This window comes from Phascolarctos cinereus, unplaced genomic scaffold, assembly GCF_003287225.1.
Source record: "Phascolarctos cinereus isolate Bilbo 61053 unplaced genomic scaffold, phaCin_HiC Scaffold_4;HRSCAF=312, whole genome shotgun sequence".
NCBI lineage: Eukaryota > Metazoa > Chordata > Mammalia > Diprotodontia > Phascolarctidae > Phascolarctos > Phascolarctos cinereus.
The window spans coordinates 129,533,618-129,556,968 of record NW_027555847.1 but is presented as its reverse complement, the minus strand read 5'-3'; the positions used below and the strand labels follow the sequence as shown (position 1 = coordinate 129,556,968).

Here is a 23,351-nt window from a genome sequence, read left to right as displayed (position 1 = left end):
GAGAGTGCCTAGGGATTTGTTTTTTCTATTCGTGACTTGCTGTGGTCTAGGCCAGTCAGTGGAGAATAGACGGGAAGCAAGGGAGCAGATATGTGTGGAATGGCTAGTGGGGGAGGCCTGAGCATGGGGCTGGATCTGGATTCCACATGAGAACTTGTGAGACTCCAGTACCTATTGAGTCAGTACCATCATGGGACCTCTCCTTAGCTACAGTATTCAGGGTCCTGAAAACCAAGTCCTGTTCCGTGATCCGTAGGGAACTCGCCATGATGTGATCTGTGGGGTTGGCATCATGGAATGGGGTTAGCAATGAGACCCAGCTATACTGAGGTCTTCTAAAGGCTAAATAAATCTGAGAAGAACCGCCCAGACTTTGTGCTGGCTTCACTTTCTCTCTGAATGACTCACCCCCAAGAATATTGTACCTATAGCTTTGTTGAATGAAGTCATCTAAACCCAACCCAGGCTGCTTGGTGGTGCAGTAGGCAGATCACTGGACTTGAGTTCAAATCCAGCCTCAGACATGTACTAGGTGTATGACCCTGGGCAAGTCACTTCACCTCTGCCACACTTTCCTCATCTGTAAGATGAGGATAGTAATAGGACTTAACTCCCAGAGTCATTGTGAGGACAAAAGGAGATAATGTTTGTAAGGTGCTATGTAAATGTTAGCTGCTAATATCATCATCATTATTATTATAGTACGAAGAAAATAAACTGACCAGAGAATTGTTGTCCTTGGTGAACTTGAAGCCTGCTGCTGCCAGCCCTCCAGCTTCTGGGTAATTCATTTCCATGCCTCTTTGTTCCATGTATGTGTTCCAGTTAACACGTTATCATGTTTATTTTAGAAAGTATTCTGTCTTTGAAGTAGTGTTTCCAGCATGGGCATTTAACGTGGCAGTGTGTGTGGAATACACGGGAGGAAGTGAGACCCTTTCTCATAGTGAACTTAGATCATTACCCCAGAGGGAGAGAGACCTGCATTAGATGCATGACTGACCTGCTTTTCTTGTCTTTGTTGCCCACATGGATTCACCAAGCTCCCCTGTTGTGCCAGCACCCGCAGCACAGGCAGACTGTCTGAGCCCAGAGGGCAAAGCACACCAAGAAGAAGAAAAAGACAAGGGGTCTGACTCGGATCTGGACAGGTAACACATCCATATTGCTGCCAGGGAACATATGGTGGAAACACCCACCTTAGGGATGGGTCAGTGGACCGTTTAGACAGCCCTTGTGAGAGTCATATAGTGGGAAAAAGGCAGAGAGCCGTGGGCTGTGATGACGAAAGCAGTGGTGTGTGAGTGTGTCCACATCGCTGGGTAGTGTTCCTCGACCTTGTCTGTTGGCTGCTAATGGAGATAAGAGCTGTGACTTCCAGAGTACTTGTTGATTTTCTCCCTTAATTTTTCTCTGCCAGTGATGATGAACTTGTTCCCTATGACATGTCAAGGGACAAAGAGCTGAAGAACGCCAAGGCTCCAGTATACATCCGGGATTGCCTGGAAGGTGGGAGGTTTCTGTGGGGTTACTTGTCCAGCCTGTGGCAGCTGTTCCCCTTTAGTTCTGTCCTCAGCCTTTTCCCCGGATGCTGCCTTTGACTGACAGTGAGAGGATGTGTTTAGAGTGGACACAGTATCCTACATTGACTTAGTTGTAGGACTCTCTTTCTCTGATGGTCAGGCAGAGCTCCCTGTGTATAGGGTTTGCTTTCTCCATCCTCTGTATCTGTGCCCCACCCACTCCATAGATTTCTTCCTCTTCCTACCTAGTCAATTCTGCTTGGCTCTTAGTGTCTCTGGCATGTGGGCCCTGTGTAACTTATTTCTCCCTTCCCTTCCTTAGCGCTAATTTGGAATAACTGGGATGGTATTGATCATTTGTGTTCAAGTAACGAGCTCCTTAGTAAACTTTCCTACTTCTAGGGCCTTCCCTGCTTTGGGGGAACTGTTTTGTGCCACTGAGCAGTGAGCTCCTTCCTTTACTTAGGTGGGACCATGCTCCTGGAGGTATGGAAGGGAAGCCAGTTCCCACAGCTTGTCTTTACAGATCCTGATGGGTGCATTGGGGCTGAGGGCAGCATATCTCAGTGTGTGCTGTTTTGGTTTCATGCAGCACTGACAAGCTCAGAGGACGTGGAGCGCTGGGAAGTGACGCTGCAGGTTCTAGAGAGCTTGATCAGAAGGAGCCCAGCAGCCACAAAAGAGGTAGGGCTGTCCTGGTGACAGTGACCCTCCCATTTGAGGTGAGGGGCATTCAGATTTCCCGGTGGGGATTGTGTACTGACAGTGAAGAAGGAGCAGATCAGGATCTTTGAAGCCTCATTTGTATGTCAGCATGGTGATATGAAGACAGTAGAAGGATCAGTCTCTGAAGTTTCCTTGTATCAAGGAAGTTTGAATCTGGCTTCTGTTTCTGCCAAATTCGGTTTTAGGTTCTCTGCCATAGACTCCTCTGTGCTCTCCCTTCATCAGCCCCTTGAAGAACAGGACAGAGAAGCAGTCACTGGAAACGTCACCTGAGCGGCGGGGCTTGGGGAGCCAGTAGAGCATCCCCTTTGCCCTCACTGTAGGGCAAGGAAGGAGAAGTTGCTAGAATCCAAGTTCCATTCTTTCATTTATTTATTTATTTGTTTGTTTGTGTGTGTGTTTGTTTTTTGGCCAAGGCTAGAGAATGTAAAGGTTGGTAGGGCATCTAGAATCTAGACTGTCAGTGGCATCTAGAGACTTCATCTCAAGCACACTGAGAGCACTCTGCAACCATGAGGCTTCCAGGGCTTAGCCGTTTTCATTAGCCCAAGAGTCAGAAGAGAAAGGGATCTCCTGGGGTGGACAGCTGGTAGTTCTGATGTCTTTGTGTACTCTGACCAGGTGAGTGCAGAATTAGCCAAGGTGCTGCTCCATCTGGAGGAGAAGACCTGTATGGAGGGGTTTGAGATGTTGCGTCAGCGAGCCCTGGTGGCTGTCACTGTCACAGAACCAGTACAGGTAAGTCCCCACAATGGATAGTATGTCCTTAGAATCTCGATGGTGAACACAATACAGGAAAAAAGTGAGTGTCAAGATGGGGGCGTGGTATGTGGTTTGCTTTTTTAAAAAATTAATTTATTTTGGCATGACCAATTCTTTTTGTTTTTTAAAGGCAATTGGGGTTAAGTGACTTGCCCAGGGTCACACAGCTAGTAAGTGTCAGGTGTTGGTCTGAGGTCGGATTTGAACTCAGGGCCTCCTGACTTCAGGGCCAGTGCTCTATCCACTGCGCCACCTAGCTGCCCCTGGCATGATCAATTCTTGAGGAAATCCTCTTCATCATCTTAGTGATAACTCATACCTTTTCTAAGGGTCCCAATCCATCCCTTTAAGGAGACATTCTAGAATTTTCTAGGAACAGAACTCAGTGGCCTATAGTTTTCAGACTCCATTTCCTTCCCTTTTAAAAAATTTGACATAGTAGTTTCTAATTTCCAGTCCTGTGGCACCTGAAGTAGGCATGGTATATTCTTAGGAAGGACTATTTCTTTCTTTTTTTTTTTAAATACAATTTTATTGATGTCATTTTAAAAATATCACCATAATTTTCTCAAGTACCCTTCCCTCACTAAGAGCCATCCCATATAACAATGTATTTTAAAGACAAAAAGGAAGAAAAAGAACAGGAAGATAATTAGTATAACTGATTAGTACATCAGAAAAATCTGAAAATATGTTCTGTGTGCCACACCACTGTACCTCCCTCCCACCTCTGTAAGGGGTGGGGTGGGGTGGAGTTAGAGATGTCTTGTCATATCTATTCTTTGAGCGGTGCTTGTTCTTTGTAATTTTGCAACATTCACTTTTGATTTTTTTTTTGTGGTTATTCTTCCCATTTATATTGTTGTAGTCGTTGTGTATATATTGTCTTCTTAGATTTGCTTACTTTTCTCTACATCAGTTCATGTAGATCTTTCAATGTTTCTCTGTATTTATCACACTCATCATTTCTAGAGCAGTAGTGTTCCATTACATTCATGTACCACCATTTGTCTAGCCATTCCCCAATTGATTGGCATCTACTTTATTTACAATTCATTCCTGTCACAAAAAGTGCTGCTATAAATATTTTGGTTTATATGGAGATTTTCTGCTTATCAGTGGCTTCCTTGAGGTATAAGTGTAGTAGTAGAATCTCTTGATCAAGGGTATGAACATTTTAGTCACTGTTTTTGCAAAATTCTAAATTATTTTCCATAATGATTGTACTGATTCATAACTCCACCAACAGTGTACTAGTGCTTATTTTCCCATGACATTCACACACACACACACACACACACACACACACACACACACACAGAGATTCTTCCTGTCCTTGAGGTGAAACCTCAGAGTTGTTTTGATTTGCATTTTTCTTATTAGTGATTTGGAATATTCTTTCATAGGATTGTTAATAGTTTGCAATTCTTCTTTTGAGAACTCTGTGTGTCCTTTGGCCACTTAAATCTATTAAGGAATGGCTTTTGGTCATATTCAGGCATGTGTGCGCACACACACATGTGTTAATTCTTTATGTATCTTGGATTCAAAACCCTTATCAGAGAAATTTGGTGCAAAGATTTTTTCCACGTGACTGCTTCCTGCAAAGAGCTGTTTCTAACCAAACCAGGAACAAGGTACCTGTCCCTACAGATGTAGAATATAATATAAGCTTGTCCGTAGCTTTGCCAATTAGCAAAAGGTGCCTGAAATTTCTTTGGGTTGTGCAAAAGTATTGGATTGTGATTTCTTTTTCCTGCCATCTGTAGGTTGCACAGTATCTTACTTCCCAATTCTATGCCATGAATTACAGCCTTCGGCAGCGGATGGACATCCTAGATGTAAGTGGTACCCAGATTTCTTTATGTTCTCCCCTATCAGCTCCAGAAGGTATGAAAGTAGTATGTGGGAGGAGCAGATGAACAAAATAAATGAGGCAGGCATTAGGGCATCTCTTTTGAACTCACTGGAGGGCCAGGTGGTAGATGTTGTCAGAGTCCAAGTGGGCAAGGATCAGGACCTCCATGAGGACTTTTGCAATTAAAATGGAGAAAAATAAAAGAAGGTTTTGCAGATAGTGGTTGAAAAGTGAAAGAGAGAGGGGGCAGCTAGGTGGCACGGTGGATAGAGTACTGGCCCTGAAGTCAGGAGGACCTGAGTTCAAATCTGGCCTCAGACCAAACACTTGACACTTACTAGCTGTGTGACCCTGGGCAAGTCACTTAACCCCCAGTTGCCTAAAAACAAAAAATGAAAGAGAGAGCCTTGGAGTCGGGAAGACCTGAGTTCAAATGTGGCCTCAGACACTTGATACTTACTATCTATGTGACCGTGGGCAAGTCGCTTAACCCCGATTGCCTCACCAAAAAAAAAAAGTGAAAGAAGATTTAAGAGTGGGAGAGATGGGTAATTTTAGATTACAATCTTAAGAGAAACAGGAAATGGGGCATCCAGTAGTGCTATGCCATAGTTTATTAGTTCCCCAGGATTCCCTTAGGGATGGGAACAGTAGGGGGGAGAGTGGGGAGGAGCAGATCAGTGAGTTGGGTAGTAATGTGAAGGTGCCATGAAAAAAATTACAGCTCCTTTTCTGCATCTTCTCCCTTTTCACCTCCAGTGGCAAAATATGATGCCAGAGTAGGGTCACACTAATGGTTCTAGAGTTAAAGTTTTGTGTTCTCACCGATATTTGGCGTCTTAGAAGTAGACAAGTTTCTGGAGAACAGATATTGTATCTTATATGTAGCTTGTCTGGGTTACTTTGCATCCTTGATTGCGTAACATGTTAATTTTTGGAGATGAATTTTTCCCTTTGGGTCTGGGCATGGGTGCTTTTGGACTTGGTATTTGACTCTTTAAAAAAATTTATTTAGTATTTTATTTTTCCCCAATTACATGTAAAACTGTAATTCTCGAATTACATGTAAAAACATTTTAACGTTAGTTTTTAAAGTTTTGAGTTCCAAAATTTCTCCCTTCCTCCCTTCCCACCCCCCTCATTGTGAAGACAGGCAATGTGATATAGGTCATATGTGTGTATTGACTCAACTTTCATTAAAGTTGTTCTAGTCTCAAAGAGAACAGTAAATCCCCTGGGGTGCTCCCTTTCTTCCTAGGTGTTGGTTCTTGCAGCTCAGGAACTGTCAAGCCCCAGGAGCCTAGAAAAAGCCAAGATCCCTGGTCCTCCTGAGCCTGGTGTCCAGCTCTTGCCTGCCCCACTGACCCCCCAGTCTCAACAAAGTTCCTTCTGATGACTGGAGGAGAATCGTGGAGGAGAGGATCAAAAACAAGACACGTCGGTTTGCCAAGGTAGAGCCGGGACCTGGGGGTGGAGAAGAGGGCCCCCGAGCTAATCTGCGTCCGTGTGTGTGTGTGTGTGTGTGTGTGTGTGTGTATCAGGAGCAGGAAGGGTAAATCTGGAGAGTAACATGGCACCGACGCTGTCATTCTAGGATTTAGAAGTTTATAATGTTACAAACTGAGCAATATGATATAGGGTTTGGGGATAGTCATATTTAATTTTATTTTTTTATATTAGAATTTTTAAAATTGCCATGCATCTATATCAGTAGCACTTAGCATCTTCCCTTAAGTAGGCTGGGCTGTCATAGTATATGATCTCTCTTGGTGAAGCATGAGCCCCTAGGGTAGGGGAGGGGGCTTCTTTCTGTCCTGAGTAGCTCCATTTATTTTGCGTATTTTCCATTTGGTACCAATTCCATCATTTGTGGTCTGGTCCTGATCCACAGTGTGTTGAACACACAGGATCTTTGGCATGGACATAGGGCAAATATCATGGGAAATCAAGATGTGAATTTGCAGCAGCAGCAGAGGCTCAGGGCAGGACCGGTCTGGGAGAACCGGCCTTCTGCTTGGCAAGGGTCAATGAGGAGGGGAGGGCATGGGAGGAGCTGCTATTTAACCCTCATTCTTTATGGCAGGGTTCTTCCAGATCCAGCACAGCAAATGGACCCAATAAGTTTAATTCTGTGGTTGGTTATTTCTTCTTCCCTCTTATTGAACGTTTTGACAGGTGAGTGGGGTGCCCTGGATACTTGTGTATTAGGATGAATGGGAGCCGGGGAGGGCAGACTGTTGAATTTAGTAGAGTCACCGAATGGTGACCAAGCACCTAATGTGTGTAAGGCCATGAGCTCGGTGCTGATGCAGAGGTGAGTAAAAAACTAGCTTCTGCACTCCTGTGGGTGGTAGTTGTCTCCTTGGCAGAAGAACACTGTGAGACTCATTCCAGAGTTTGGAGGCCTGGTGCTTAGGTCACTGGGCAAGACTGGCATCAGCTCCTCTCTGCTACTGATGGAGGGGTTGCTTGGACATGTTAATAACAATACTTTATATTTTTCAAAGGGTTTCACATCTTATCTCATTTGATCCTCATAATTATTCCCTGGATATTATCTTAGTTTGACAAATGAAGAAACAGACTAAGAGAGGAGGCAGAATGACTTGCCGGCTGTCACTCTTTTGGTTAGTGACAGAGCCAGGCCCAGAATACAATACGTCTCCTGACTTGGAGGGCCTGCAGCCTGCTGCAGAGGATAAAGGGGGGGATCTGGAGTAGTCAGGAAGACGTGGGTTCGATTCCCTCCTCTTACAAATGCCTCCTACCCTCTGAGCCTCGATTCCCTCATCTGTAAAATGGGAATAATACCTGTATCACCTGCCTTATAGGGTTTGGTGAGGCTCAAATGGGATAAATATGTGCAGTGCTTGGCACATTTTAAAGCATTATATAAATGCTGGTTATTAGTTCCACTCTGCTGTGCTACCTTCATTTCACCTGCGTGTGTTTTGTTCAGCCACTCTGTAGCCCCTAGTACAGAATACTGCCTTCTGTACACACTTAACAGAATCTTTGGGAGGCCAAAAATATACAAAGAAATCATTTCTGGTGTGGGCCAGATGCTACTGTGAACACTAGAGAAATGGACAGAATAGTGGAGAGCAGGCTGAGCTTCTCTCAGTGGGTGTTCACTTTGTTGGCCCTAATACAATTGTGTGGGAAATTAGGCCACCAGAGGGCCTTATTGGTTCATCCCTCTTCAAGTTGTTCAGCCCTAAAAGAAGGAATTGGGTGGCTGTGAGTCTTTCTCTTTTTTTGCTGCAGATGGTGTGGGTGTGGGCTCTGATGTGGTGCAGAAAGCTCAAAGGTCCGGCCTTGGGGTAGCCTTCTCATTTTCTTTGCCTCATGTGATAGAGGAGGCAGGCTTTAAGGAACTTTACTAGAAGAGTTCCCAAGAAAAGCCAGTTGCTTCCCCTTGAGTGGGTCTAGAAGGGAATGGACCTGATATTTGGAATCCAAATTTAGCCAGTTGAGATATTAGAACTCACTCACATGAAAACTCTGTATTGCAGGCCGCTTGTGACTTTTGACCTTTTGGGAGAAGATTCTTTGGTCTTGGGAAGACTAGTTCACACCGTGGGAATCCTGATGTATTTTGCCATTAATACCACAGTAAGTAGAGAAGGAGGTATGAGATCTGGACCTGTTCTTGTGATTCTTAGAACTTCTGCCTTCATCAGATGAATTGGGGAAATGGAATTACAAGTCCTGATCAATGGATGGATTGAGGTTTTAGCTTCCTCAGGAATAAAGTTCTGCTTGAAATTTGACTAAAAGTAGGTATAGGATGCCATAGTAATAGCATGTAAGAGCTAGGAGGGACCTTACAAATAATTTATCCTAACCTTTCCATTTTGCTGAGAATAAACCTAAAGCCCAGGGATAGTAAGGACCTTGCCTGAGGTTAGTCTGATCCTTGGACTGGACCAGGAGTGGTTTCGTTCTGAATTCCTGAGTAGAGGGCCACAAATACAGGTGTTAACTTTTATCAGCTCTCTAGTGAGATTCTGTTACTATTCTGGAGCCTTACTGGCCTGTTAATGAATCCAGAGAACTGAATCAAAGGCTAGAGTCTCTCTGTAGAGGTCACATTTAATGTTTACCTTTTTCATGCCAACTCCACGAGGTGGCACACGTCCTAACAGCTGTGGTTTGTGGTTTCTAGGCAGCTGTGCCAATGGGGAAGGCATTGTTGGAGTTTGTGTGGACGCTTCGTTTTCATACAGATGCGTGAGTGTGCCTTCTGGATAGATCTCTTCCTGTCTTCGAAGAATATTTATAGGGCACTTGAGATACGATGAGTGGTTGGGGAGAGAATTCTTTTGTGGGGGGCAGTTTGGAATATAAGTGAGCTTCTTAAACATCATATCATCCTCTTCCAGAAGAGAGAAGTATGCTATCAAGTCTTCAAAGGGACTGAGGTAGATGAGGAACAGCTAAATCTGGGAAGTTCAAGAGGCACAAAGTATGGTGATTCCTGATCTCTTTAGGGGTCCAAGTAGAGACTTTTACCAGGTGAAGGGGCTGGTAGCCTGCTCTACTAAATAGATAGAAAAGTTCAGAAGCCTGTATCCAGCCTAATGATAAGAATAAAGCTGTTGGAGTCAGCCTTAGTGGACAGTAAGAAATGTCTCTGTTTAGTAGAAATCTACCATTTCTGAAGGGCCTTCTTGTGTGCCAGCCACTTTAGGACACAGTGATAAAGTTTTTATTTGCTAGGAACTTGTCTCCATCTGTGCAAACCTGACAAAGGTAGCACGTGTAGCAGGGGCAGAGGGAAAGAAATTTGAAGTGGACCTGATTCATCTGTTTATCACTGTGTGGTAGATATGTGCGTCAAGGCCTCCTGTACTCCATCTCCTCGATACTCTGGAGTGTTCCTGCAGAGCGCCTTCTAGGGGATCTGACGGATGAGCTCCTAGAAACCAGGTCCTGGCTGGCAGGTGAGCCTCACTGTGATGACTGAACCCTACCTGGCAGAGGAAAGAAGGTGACCGTGAGAGGGGCTCTTTATTGCACAGCAGTCTTCTGGGAAGCTGGAGGTCTGGGTCCCACAAGGAGTCACAGCCTGTGGATCAGGGTAGCTGACTGAACAAAATGCAGCAGGATTGAGCTGTCAGTGGGGTGAAAAAGACTGACTTTTGAACTCAAGTGATTTGGTGATAATAGTAATAACTCAAATTTGTATAGGACTTAATAGTTTATAAGGCATTTTCCTCCTAGCATCTGTGTGCGACAGTTAGTGTAAATGTTAATATCCCCATTTTACAGCTGAAGAAACTAAGCCTTAGAGGGAAGTAAGTTGTCCACAGTCATCCAGGAGTAAGTACTTTTCTTGATCCGGGTCTCCTGAGCCTTTCCCATTCTATCATGTTGTTGTGGTCCAGTTCACACAGGGAACCAGCACACAGTTTTCATAGCCACATTCAGACACACGTGGTCAGTGCAAGGTAACAGTAACTACTATAACACTGGCTTGTACTGAGTACTTATGTTTCAAAGGAATAGGAAGTTCTGAATTCCTTATTATTGCTGCTGTTTAAGGATTTTGTCAGTGAATGTTTAGAGTTATTTCCCAATACCATGGGAAGGTGGAAAGAGTGGTCCTTCCTAGTCTGCTCATGCGGTACCTGTGAAGAGGGAGGCCCTGAATTGACACACTGCTGACTTTGGAGAGGAATTCTGGGTGGGTCCGCAGGGCTTCCTTCCAGAGCAGCAGGACATGGCTGCCTGTCACCACAGGGAGTTTGTTTCCAAAATCTACACACTGGCTCTGACAGGCCAATATTTTTGTATCTGTATTTCCCTAGGAAATTCTTAAGCCAATTCAATGATTTGAGTGACTTAATGAATCACTTTAGAAAGTTAGTTCAGAATACATGATCTATGAAGAATGATTTTTCACATCCAGGCCCCCAGACTCCACAGACCTCAGTCCTAATGCACAGAGATAGATGCTATGCCAGTGTGATTCCTGTTGCCCTCTTGGTGTTTTATTTTAGAAAAAACAAAACGGATCAAGGATATTTAACTTAGCCTTAATGAATAGGGCTTAAGAATTACTAGCTCATTTTAGGTGGCTCACACTGGAGCCTGTGGCTAGCATGCAGAGAAAACTCTGGTAGCTGATTTCCCATGTGTCTTCTCCCTCACTGAGGAGAGAGGAGACTGAGTACATCCTCCACAGATTTTCTTAACATAGACAGCCCTCCTGTTCCTTCCTCCTCTCTGTCAGTCTCAGATGGCTGTCTGTAGAAGAGGTATTCTAGTCCCTGAATCCATTGTTACCTTTGTACATTCTGACTTCCCTTGGTTCAGCGTGGCCCTTTCCCTGCATTGATTTAATTTGTTCTCATAAAATTTGTTCTTTGCAAATGACAGGCTTCCTGCCAAAGTTCAGGGGAGGGAATTCCCCTCTTATTCTTGGCAGGTATGGAGCCACAGCATGACTAAGGAGCATTAAGGGAGGTGGTGGGAAGACTCAACTTCTCAATTCATGGCTTTTTGGTACTGCCTTCCTTCCTCTACAATGCCCAGAGCTGTGGCAGCAGGTTTGGCACCAGCATGTGAGGCAGAGCCTTCTCATGGAGCAGCTCCAGTTAGTACGGTGGCAAGGAAAGGGCACTGATTTCATTTAGAAGATTGGACTTTAAGTCCTGGCTCTGACACTAGCTGGAGGATGTCAGGCAAATGAAACTTACTGTGCTTTAGTTTACTCAGCTGCAAAATGGGGATAACAAGTTATTATGTAGTTCACATTGTTGTGGGAAAAGTGCTTGTAACCCTTACAGCACTATGTAAGCATGAGTATCATCTTCATCCCCATGACAGCAGCACAGGAGATAGGAGCATTAAAAGGACATCAAGGCACTTTGTAGCTTCAATGAGGACTCTGGTCCTGGTCTTTTGCTTCCAGGTTAGTGTTGAGCTGGGGTCAGAAGGCTGGAGCTAGACTGGCAGAAGTAATCCCACTCCCTAGCATGTGTCCTGGCCGGGCAGGACCCTAGGCCGTGATGGGAGCACATGGCCTGTGCGCACAGGATTTCCTCTTGTGGCCTCCCTGCTGTTCCAGTCTCTCCCCACTTGGACATCCTGAGTGCATCCTGGTTTTTACTTTGCCAAACTCATTAAAATCCCATGAAATAATAGCTGCCAGCAACGATTCCCATGCATAGCTGCAGGTCTAGGAGATGAGTGATCTTTGTGGCGAGGAGTTAAGGTTCTCCATTTTATCCCAGATTTCCCTGGGTAGGTCCCCAAATTGTATTCCTTGTTCGTATAAGAACAGAAATAGTACCTGTTCTCTTATTGCTCTCAATAAATATTTGAAGGGCCTACCATGTGCCCATTGCTTACAAAGTCTGAGGTAATAGAGGCATCATCCTGGAAGGTGTCAGGTCTCTTGAGGTGGGTATAGAGGACCTCCACGGCATTAGCACTGACTTAGTGACCTGAGCCTTCCACATGCCAGTGGCTGAGATGGCAGAGTTCTCCTTCAAGGATAGGTACTTATGTCTATACTTGACCTGGAGTCAGGAAGACCTGAGTTCAGATCCAGTCTCAGATGCTTGCTAGCTGTGTGACCCAGTTAATCTCTACCTCAGTTTCTTCAACTGTAAAAATTAGCACCTATCTCCTAGGGTTGTTGAGGATGAAATGTGATATTTGTAAAGCTCTTTGCACATCTTAAAAGTGCCGTATAATCATCATCGACAACCTTCTACACAGTCAGTATTCAGTAAATGTTGACTAACTCTTCCCTCAGAACAAAGTTAGCTGCTAACTTTCAGGTAAAGTTCAGGACTGTTTGTTTTAGTCGAGGCCTCTGCTTTAATCTCTAGTTAAGACTGACGAGATAAGAGAGAAAGCTGGTTCATGGAAAACTGCAATTGGTAAAGCCTGCTCAGTATCCCACTCAGAGGAACCTTTCTTCCACCAAATAGCCCCTTGACTGCCGAGGAAACTGATAGCTGGAGCCCTCTCCCTAACTCACATCACTTGCTAGAATTATCATGCCCTTTCTCTGCCCTTGTTAGCACTTCCATGAAGGCAAGTAGGTTTGACTTCTTCTTTAGTTAAGAAGTTATAAATCCTTCTTTCCAAGATGGTTCTCTTGGAGTCTTAGAGACACACAGGGTTAGTCATAGAATGCATGTAATTTCCTGCTAGTCAGAGCCGGAGCCGGGGCAGAGCCAGAGGTCCTCGTGGGCTCCTTTCAGACTTCTTCAAATTGAGCTGTGATTTTCTGAGGGGAGCTGCCCGTATTCAGAGGAGTTATCTGGGCTTTGTTTGTTTGTTTGTTTCCTGGGTATCCATCCCTAGGACTCTTGTAGTGCATTTACAAAACTCAACTTCCAGGCTCGCTAGGTGGCCAATTTGCTCATTTTGCCAGTTTTCAAATTAAGAGAGAATATTTTATCTTTGAGTGCTAAGATGATGGATGGAGCCTGTCCGGGATGTAGGCCCTTTCCATTTGAAGACAGAAGTGTCTCTAACATGTAATTTTGTTTCTTTTGCAGCTGTGACAGAGAATGACCCAGATGAAGACTGTAGGAAGCTGGCCATGCAGGCGCTCCTACTTATGGAAAAGCTAAAAGACAGACTCCAGATAGGTTCTTCTTAGTCAATCCAGATGCCCTTAAACCTGGCCCCACAGGTGGACTGATGGGATTTTGGGGCCATCACCTGGCTGGCAAAGAGGAAAGCAGGGAAGGCGTCACTGAAAGCCAGGGAGAAACAAGGGCCTGGCCTGACATCTGGGCTTTGTAGTGGCAGCCAGCTCTGTGAAATACTGATATCCGGTACTGAGTGTACAGATGCAGGAAAACGCAGTAGAGTTGCTGTCTTCCTCCCCTCCCCCTGCACACTGAATATACTATTTTTAGTCTGGCAAGTTTCAGTCTTCAGCTAAAAATACAGCAAGCCCTGTAGAGCCACTGTCTCTGTGCAGAGAATTGGTCACTCATGGCAATAGAAGGAGCCACCTGCATGCCTAAAGGAGCCAGGTCCCGGATTTCTCTTACTGTTTCATTGAATCTTGTTATTAGGGTTGAAAGGTGTTTGGTCATAAAGCTAAAAAAGAAGGAAGGGTCTTGAGACTTATCTTCTGTGAAATTTCTTCACATTAAAAAGCCCCCACAGCCACCAGGCTATTTTGTTGTTAGAGGAACTGAAGGGGAAGGCTGGGAGGGAAAGGGATGGAAAAGCAAGATGAGTCACTTCTGATTCAGGATTAGTTCTCCACTCGAAGAGACCCTCTCCAGGACTGGATCTGAAGATTGTGTGGAGGCCCACCCCACCATCCCCTCCCAGTGTAGACTGTGACCTCCTACCCTGAAGCTGCTTTTCTTCTCCCATCTTCTCTTTCCCAAAGGTACAGCTGTAGGATAGAATAAAGGCTCTCCTCTTTGCTTGCCCACCCCTCTCTCCCCAAGGCAGAGTGCCAGGGTTTTGAAAGGAGTGCGTACATTTAGTGAAGGTGTAGGCCCTGTGTCTGTGCAGGACTGGGCCCAGGCTGGTTTTCCTAAAGTGGTCTTTGCGGAACACCCATGGGGCAAGGATTGCTCAGACTGGATTTGTTGAGGTGATCAGTTTGCTAGGCTAATTTCCTCTCATTTTCATTCCACTGGACATTTGCCAATTTATAGCTATAGCACTCTTCAAGTGTGCTGCAAAGGAGAGGACGTAAGCTTTGTGCCTAACCCTAAGAAAAGAGAAAGGGCCAAGGGCCTCTGTAGCCAGAGCTAGAATGGGGTGGGGGTGGAGGAAAGGATGGGGGACACTCAGCTTTCCACATGTCATGAAGGGGTTCTTGATGGAGTCCTGAGACTCAACACCCTCATAGGGAAACATATTGCTAGACCTGTATTAAAGAAGCTAAACAGGCTGGCAAAGGTTCCCTACACACAGCTGAATTCAATTATCATGAGATTTCTTTGTGTCATAAAATTCCAAGGAAGGGATTCACAGCTAAGGAAACACCAGTGTGGGAAGTAGCACTAAGAGCCAGCCACCCCTCCTCCTGGAGCGCAGAGCCCACAGGGAGATCCCACTGGAGTCACCAGAAGCTTCAGCATCAACTCTGCCTTGTCCTTACATTGGTGTAATAGGTAGAGACCTGGCCTTGAAGTCAGGAAGAGATAGGTTCAAGTCCTGAGACACGTATTGACTGTGGGATTGCGGGTGTGTAATCTAACCCCTGGTGATCTAGGTCAAAGCTGGCAGACTCGCCAGCAGAGGGCCCAGCACAGCCAGAACCAGATGAATGTAACTGGGAAACATTTAACACGATAAAAATGTAATACACCATCATGTTAATTTGTGATTTTCCTAGTCAATGTGTGGCCTACAGGGATCTGTTTCTGTTTGGGTTTGACACCACTTCTCTGGGCAACTCTTAAAACAGTTAAGCTAGAGAGAAGGTGCTACCCCATATTAGTAGGAGTTTCTTCACTTGGGAGTACCTTATACGTATGATGTAGTCACAGGTCCAGTACCCAATTCTCTTTTGTAATACAGAATTGCTTTCACTCTTCACCCCCACCCCTGGTTGAACCCTAAAAGACAATATCACTCTGTTCCTTGGATTTTGGATACCTTTCATCCTAATATAGAAATGTCAGTAGAGAAGCTAAGATTCTGTGAGGACCCAAATGGTATGTATATGGGCTGTGGAACCTTTCATCCAAAGGCAAAGATTTGGAGGCATAAAGGTGTAAAAACAACTTTTTTTAATATAAAATCAGAATTTTTTAAAATGTGGAAATTTGAAAACAAAACAACCACCACTATTAGCAGTCTTCTTTCCCCTCAGGCACTTCCATGCTGAAGTTTCCTAGTTCTTGCTGCAGCTCTGGGTGCCTAAACAAGAAAAAGTTTTGGGTGTTTTTTGTTTTTGTTTTTCTTCCAGCAAGGAATTGCTTTTTCAACTGTAGGAGTACACAGGTAAAGCAAGTAGATGATGCAGATGCTCTTAATGCCACTGCTGTGTATCTGGGTAGTGAGTCAGGAGTCATCCTCCACCTCCTCTATTACTTCCTCATCTACCTCCTTGCCATCTTCCGTACTGTTATGGCGGATTCGCTCAGGCATGAGGCGACTCAGTGGGATGCCTAGTCCTCGATGTACTGCATCCATGGTCCGCTGGTTCACATAGTATGTCAGATTTGCAGATGGAAGCCTCTTCCGGATCTCCTCAAGGTATTTGTAGGCCTGCGTCAAAGACAGCTAGTTATTTGCTTCTACCATATCTACAACAACTAAGGTAGGGTTAGACAGTTATATACTCCAACCACAAATGAGTATCTTCCCTATGTATCATGCTAACATGAGCCAGAGCCAGGAAAACCCCTATTCACCGTAGTAGTTTTGGAAAAGAATTCAGAGTCCTTGATGAATGGGGCAAGAATAGTTTTAATAAATATTTTTGAAATGAATGGAAGAAACATAGTCATACCTAGGAGTTAATGTGAAATGCTGCTTAGCTTTTGTCAAGAGCCTGTGGTGTCATATCAGCAAGTTCTAAGTGTGACACGAATTACTATATCAGACTCAGTGGTTGATGTCTGTTCAGTAATAGCAGTATCACCATATCACTGAAAGCTGCTGAATGAGTTTGAGAACACCGTTTTTACGTATTTGCTTTGACACCCTCCAAAGCTATATTATATACATATACATATATATATACACACACACACACATATATACATACACACATATATAATATATAATAAATTTTCAACAACTTATTTGTACACTGAAACTACCTACTATTCTGCAGATTTTATTATATTTAAAAATAAGAAATCATGCTGCAAGCAGAACTACGTGTATAGGGTTGGCTCCTGAGGGCTTGGATAAGGAAGAGCACAATTATGTAGAGATAACAGAGGCTTAAAAGCAAATGGGAAAAGATAGATCGAGGGCACAGAACTCTAGGGGTTCCTGCCCCACTCCACTAAGGGCCTACCCTAGTATACATATTTGTTCAGGTAAAATAAAACAGCCTTTTAAAAGTTCCCACTTGCAACAGAATATTTACTGAACCTCGTCTGCTGTTTCTTATGGGGAAGAAGTGTTTTTTTCCTAACCAATCAACCAACATTTAAAAAATATCAATGTTATATATATATCACTAGGGCTGCAAAAATTTGAGTCATTATCCCAAAATAAGTTTATAATCTGGTAGGGAATATGACATGCATTTATGAAAATACAGTATGTGTTGACAAAAGCCATAATCACTGAAAGTTTAGGAGAGGAACGTCACTTCTCGGGAGGCAGGACTACAGCTAAGCTTTTTCAGGTGGATGGGATTTATGCAGAGCAGAATAAGGATGTCTGTGTGAACTGCACAAGAAAAGATAAAGTATGAAAGGATGAAGTGGATTCTGGGGACCTCTGGGTAGACCAGATCAAGTACAGTTCAGGACTCATGTAGGACAGTAGAGGGAGATAATATTGGAGAGGTAAGCTAGAAACCAGATCATGGAGGGTCCTAAATGTCTGGATCTCATTTTATACGATGTGGAGAACCACTGAAATTTTTTTTTAAAAATCTTGATAATTTCTGTTTCAATATATCAAATGACCCACAGATATTCCCAAGTGAGTATCCCACACTGTAAAATTCCTGAAAAGAGTTAAACAAAATAATATAAAAGATAACTGTGACTAATAGTACATGTAAGCTCACACTTCAGTATATTTCCATTTGTTAAAAGAAAGGATGAGTGTGTGCTTTATAAATTAATATACATGTTGTTCAATGTTTTTTATTTTTGAGTTTTGTTGCCACTTAAAGTTGTTCTCATTTACATAGTTGTAGTAATTATATATTGGTCTTTTGACTTAGTTTCATTCTTTACCATTTCATAAAATGAATTCATATACATATATATCATTTATTATGACTTATGTTTCTTCATTTTTACATGCCAGTTTGTTTAGCTATTGCCCAATTAGGCCCATAGTAGGTTTCCAATTTGTTGCTTTTACAAACAGTGTTGCTGTGAATATTTTTATGTGCGTAGGTCTTTTCTTATTAATAACTTCCTTGGGATATAAACCCAATAGTGAGATTATTGGGTCAAAAATTTCTCACATAATTTCATCTCTTTTTTTTCATAGATCCACCAGTAGTGGAAAAAGTAGAAAAAGTGCCAGTTTTCTTTCATCCCTATCAGTAATGATTTTTATAGTCTGCCAATTTGATGGGTTTGAGGTGGTATCTCAGAGCTGTTTTGATTTTCATTTCTCTGATCATGGGCTATTTTGAACACTTATTTTCAGAAGTGTTTGCTCATATCCTTTGATATTAGTCTGTTAGCAAATGGCTCATAATACTAAGATTTGTTTCAATTTCATTAAAGATATTTTTTGCAGATATTTGTTCAAGTCTGTATCTTATTTTGGCCGTGTTTATTTGTACAAAAGCTTTTTGCTTTTACAAAAAGTAATCAATTTTGTGTTTTATAATATTCTTCCGTTGTCACAACTATGAGAGATAAAACCTTCCATTTTCCTATAATTCTTTAATAGTATGCCTATGGTAAATTTGTTTTTCCATTCGGAATTTATTGTGTAAGCTGCTGGTCTAAAACTGTTTTTACCATATAGCCAACCAATTTCCCCAGCAGTTATTGCTAAAATAGAGTTCTCTCCCTGGCACTTTGTGATATGAGTTATGTTAAAGATTAGAGTGCTGTAAGCATTACCTCTATGACTTGTTTACCTACTTTCTTCCACTGAGCAACTTTTCTTATTTCTTATCCATTACCAGAAAGTGTTGATAATTACTGGTTTATTATAGGATTTGAAATCAGGTAATGCCAGATCCTCATCATTTTCCTAGATCCTCTTGATATTTTGTTTTTTCTTATGAATTTTTTTTTTACTAAAGCCAGGGATTGGTTTTGCTTTTCTATTCCAGCACTTAGCATAGTGTCTTGCATGTATTTAGTGCCTGATAAATGCTTATTGATAAGCTGATTTGGAAAACCAGAGTAATAGAAGTATATTCACAGGAATATTGGGATACTGTCAGTCAAGATCAATTTCAACTCTCATAATTGTGACCACTAAAACCAGCCAATTCCTTATATAACCTTACCAAGAGGAGGCTACTAACTCAGCACTCACCATTTGGTATTCCTCCATTTGCAAGTAATGTTCAACAAGGAATCCATAGACATCCCCTATCCGGATAGTACTATCCAGATCTGGCTCTTCTAGGAGAAGTTCACATTGCTTAACCGACTCTTTTGGATCTTCTGTGTAAGTTCTGGTGAGAAGAAAGGGTCTTTCTGAATCCCACATTCCTGATAAGGCAGTTCAAGGGTCCCAAATTCCCCACCTGGTTTATAAAGCATGCAAAATCTTACTAGGTGATTGTCCCTTAATTCCCTCATAGGTAAACTCTTAGTCAAGGGTACTTTCCTTATGAATATAAAAGTAATGAGGTGGATTTTTAAACAAACAAACAATAAACAAATCAATATTAACATGCTCATGCTCTTCCTTAAAGAGTATTCACCTCGGAAGACCACTGCAGTCATGCTGCAATTCTTCAAAAAATTACAATCCTTTGAGAGATGCTTTCAGAGCTATTTTCCAAGCCCAATCCTCTGTCCAATCTTTTCTTTTGACCAAAAATGCCATTTGAAGCTCACTTTTCTAGTCAGAACTTGGTGTTGCAGTGGATACAGAGCTGGGCCTGGAGTCAGGAAGACTGGCCTCAGGCACTTACTAGTTGTGTGACCCCGGGCAGTTTGCCTCAGTTTTTTCATCTGTCAAATGAGGACAATGTAACAGGACCTCCCTCTCCAGGGTGTTGTGAAGATCAAATGAGATAATAATTATAAAGCACTAAGCATGATGGCTGGCACATAGAAGGCATTACTATAGCTATTATCAGATTTGCCCCCCAAATCATCTTCTTTCAAAGGATGAACATTTCTCATCAATGAGGATATATAAAAGAATGTGCCACTGGCATTAGAGGTGACTGCCATTAATAACTTGAGCAATGGCAACACTGTTGGAATAAGTTATATGGCTTTAGAAAAGTGATTTATTCAGCAAAAAGATATTAAAAACCCTAGTGCTGGTAGAGGGGATCTCCGTGGTTGTTCTCAATGCCAGCAATCAAAGGATTCCCATTGCACACAACAAGTGGTCAGCCAGCCTCTGCTTGAAGACTTCCACGGAGGGAGGACCTTCCCACCTCCTGAGGCAGTCCATTCTACTTTTGCACAGCTCTGTTTGTTAGGAGGGTTTTCTTAACATCAAAACTAAATGTGTCCCTTTGTAACTTCCAGCACTGCTCCTAGTTTGGCACTCTGGGTCTAAAAAGAACACATTTAATTCTTCCTGTGATTCTATAACATCATGTAAGAAGAATTACCTTCGGGCTTGGATGAATCTCTTCACAAGGGTCATCTTACTTTGTAGCTGTGCTAGTTTGGTCTCTTGCTCCATGGGACTCTTTGCCTTGGCCTTTGAAAGGCACTTGTAGGCCTCGGTCAGTGCTCCATGGGCTTTGTCATAGTTTTGGTATTCATCAATCTCCACCTGCACAGATAAAGCCAACCAACACTTCATGAGGTTTGGTCTCCCATATTCCTATATACCTAAGAAAATGAAAAGAGGCTATGTACCTGAGCACAGGCATCATAAAAGCCAGCCAAAAGGTCTAGGGCCCTCCCTTTGGTATAGAAACTGATGATGTTCTTCATAATCTCTGGTTCTTTGCGCCAGTCCAGAGACTGTAAATAGTTGGCGGCCATGATATAAATTTCTTTTTGCCTAGAGACGCCCGCAAAAAATACAATTTTCTCGGTGTCCCCAGACTTCAGCAGGGCTCTCATGGCCTGGACAAAGACAAGACAACAGAGATCAACGTTAACATGATGGGACCGGGAGATAAGATGACTTGAATGGAAAGTTCTCTAGCTATGCTAAATTCATCAAAAAAAAAAAATCTCAAAAACTGTAGGGTTATTTGTTTTGCCTAGGTAGGGGAGATCTCAATGTTCTGTACTGAGTGAATTGCTTCATTATTCTCCAGCACATCCTGGCGAGAGAGCCACATAATTTCTCACTGATCTTGCAGGAGTTGCCTTAATACACAAATACCAAGAAGCTCTTAACTACTGCTTGCAGAGATGATCCACAGTCATTTCCTCATCACCTAGCATGTGCCAGGAGCTCTGCCAGGTGCAGGGGACACAGAGACAAGGAGTGAAACATTCTGCCCCCAAAGAACTTGACCTCTATCAAGGGAGGCACCATCTACGCCTGGGAACAGAATTACTTGGGGGAGGGGATGGAGTGAGAGGGTCAAGAAAGGTTTTGTGAAGAAAGTGGGACACCCAAGCTGAGTCTTGAAGGAAGTGAGGAATTCTGTGAGGCAGAGAAGAGGAAGGAAGAAAGGTATACATTCCAGCTGAGAGGGATAACCAACGCTAAGATGCAGAGATGGACGACAGAATGCAGGGACTGAGAAATAAGGAGACCAGTTTGACTAGACTAGAGAATGGGAGAGTGGGCTGGAAAGACAGGATGGAGCCAGATGATGATGTTCTTTATATTTTATCATAATGGCAATAGGAACCATGAGAGTTTATTTATTTGGGATGTAACATGATCAGATCTGTGCCAAAGGAAAACACTTTGGTAGCTGTGTGAAGGATATATTGGAGTGGGGAGAGACTTGAGGCAGGGAGGTAAATTAGGAATTGGGCAAGTGGCAAGGTGGGCTTGAACTACAGTGGTAGCTGAGTAAGAAAAAAAAAAGCTTGTGGGCTAGTCAGCTTTTTCTTATTTATATGTGAGAGGCTCTGTGGCTCTCTTCAGTAGCGACCCCCACATCTGAAAGCCCTCTAACACCTCGTGAGCCAGCTCCTCCACCTGGTCAGCCATCCTCCTCCCATGGCCAGCTTTACCTTCAGTTTGTTATGAATATTTTTGTACATGTGGGTCCTTTTCCCATTTGTATGATGTCTTTGGGATATAGCCCTAGAAGGGCTATTGCTGGGTCAAAGGGTATGCACATTTTTGTAGCCCTTTGGGCATAGTTCCAAATTGCTCTCCAAAATAGTTGGATCATTTCACAACTCCACCAACAGTGCATTAGCATTCCAATTTCCCCATATCCTCTCCAACATTTATCATTTTCCTGTTTTGTCATGTTGGCCAATCTGATGGGTGTGATGTGGTACCTCAGAGTTGTTTTGATTTGCATTTCTCTAATCAATAATGATTTAGAGCATTTTTTCACATGAATTTTTTCATTTGAGAACTGTCTGTTCATATCCTTTGACCACTTATCGATTGGGGAATACCTTCAGTTTGTTGCCCGCCTGCGTGTACTTCTTGGTGGCTAAGTGGTAGTTGCCTTGCCGCATGCAGCAGTTTGCGATTTGTTCCAGCAGCTCCCGCCGTGACTCCTCAGAAAGGTCCTTCGAGTCTTTGGAGACTGTCATCTTCTCTGCCATCTCCTCAGTGATGGTCATGTTTTGCTCCAGGCAAAGCTGAAGGGCATCCTGGTACTGAAATGAAACCACAGAAACCAAGACCCTGTTGTCACTGGTGAGCTGTTGCCTATGACAGCTGCTTTGGGGCAGAGGGTGCTCACAAACCTGCCTTAGCCCTCCTTGGGTCTCTGGGCAGGCCTGGGTGCTAGCGTCTCTTTTCAGAAGGAGCAAGTTTTACTGGCTGCTCAGATGGTGACTAACCTTGATGGCTCAGTCTCTGAGGGCTCTGAGGGAAAGGTGTGAGTTGTAGACACTACCAAGGCAGCAATACGCAAGACCTAGCAACATGGTGGGACCCACTCCTGTTCTGCCTGGCACCTATCATGGAAAAGCAACTTCGTTTTCATTGGAGGAAGATGTAAACTGAAGGGTATGGATTTGAATGGAATAAAATAAAATGCCTGGTGAAACAGGCCCCCAAAAGAGGGAAGGGGACACAAATTGCACACATGTGGATGAAGAACAGAGGAAATTAACATATCAAAAGCTAGGAAGGCAAAGGTATTGCCCAACTGTGAATTATTTTCAATGTGGATGTAAGAAATGAGAATTTTTTTCAGTTTGCATAAGCTAATTATGTCTAATAAACCATATGTCTATGGAAATTTTTTCCAGTTCAAACAATCTTTTTTTAAAAAAAGAGTTCTTATAGCTCACTGGCTACCATGTGAGGCCATGACCATAAAGTACATTTGCTTATAGTTGTAGTAGTGAGCCCCAGTAACACTGAGGCAAAGGGAATTTATTTTCTCTTCCTCTTTGTACCTTTAGGATGGAGTCTGCCTGCTACTTCTTTGGATAGCAACCATGTAAGGATATTTGTCCCTTTATAGCAACGAATGAGAATACATTTTGATTGTGGGGTAAAAAGGATGAAACTAGAGTCTGAAATGTGACTGAATCTACAGGGAGGCATGGGCCAGAGGCTAAGGATGAGGGCAG

At 43.2% G+C, this 23,351-nt stretch overlaps 2 protein-coding genes across 2 annotated transcripts in view; one reads left to right on the top strand and one right to left on the bottom strand.

The window, feature by feature from the left end:
- Positions 1–18,259, top strand: part of TELO2 (telomere maintenance 2) — a 34,687-nt gene extending 16,428 nt beyond the window's left edge. The window contains 13 exon segments of the mRNA XM_078152584.1: positions 703–782; positions 1,044–1,151; positions 1,421–1,509; positions 2,116–2,207; positions 2,871–2,987; positions 4,781–4,852; positions 6,128–6,235; positions 6,237–6,320; positions 6,953–7,044; positions 8,385–8,484; positions 9,038–9,102; positions 9,700–9,815; positions 13,392–18,259. Of these exon segments, the coding sequence (XP_078008710.1) occupies positions 703–782; positions 1,044–1,151; positions 1,421–1,509; positions 2,116–2,207; positions 2,871–2,987; positions 4,781–4,852; positions 6,128–6,235; positions 6,237–6,320; positions 6,953–7,044; positions 8,385–8,484; positions 9,038–9,102; positions 9,700–9,815; positions 13,392–13,495 (1,227 nt within the window). The 3' untranslated portion in view covers positions 13,496–18,259.
- Positions 15,586–23,351, bottom strand: part of IFT140 (intraflagellar transport 140) — a 186,434-nt gene continuing 178,668 nt past the window's right edge. Inside the window, 5 exon segments of the mRNA XM_021006622.2 lie at positions 15,586–16,083; positions 19,015–19,156; positions 20,279–20,445; positions 20,532–20,744; positions 22,218–22,424. Coding sequence (XP_020862281.1) covers positions 15,877–16,083; positions 19,015–19,156; positions 20,279–20,445; positions 20,532–20,744; positions 22,218–22,424 — 936 coding nt within the window. The 3' untranslated portion in view covers positions 15,586–15,876.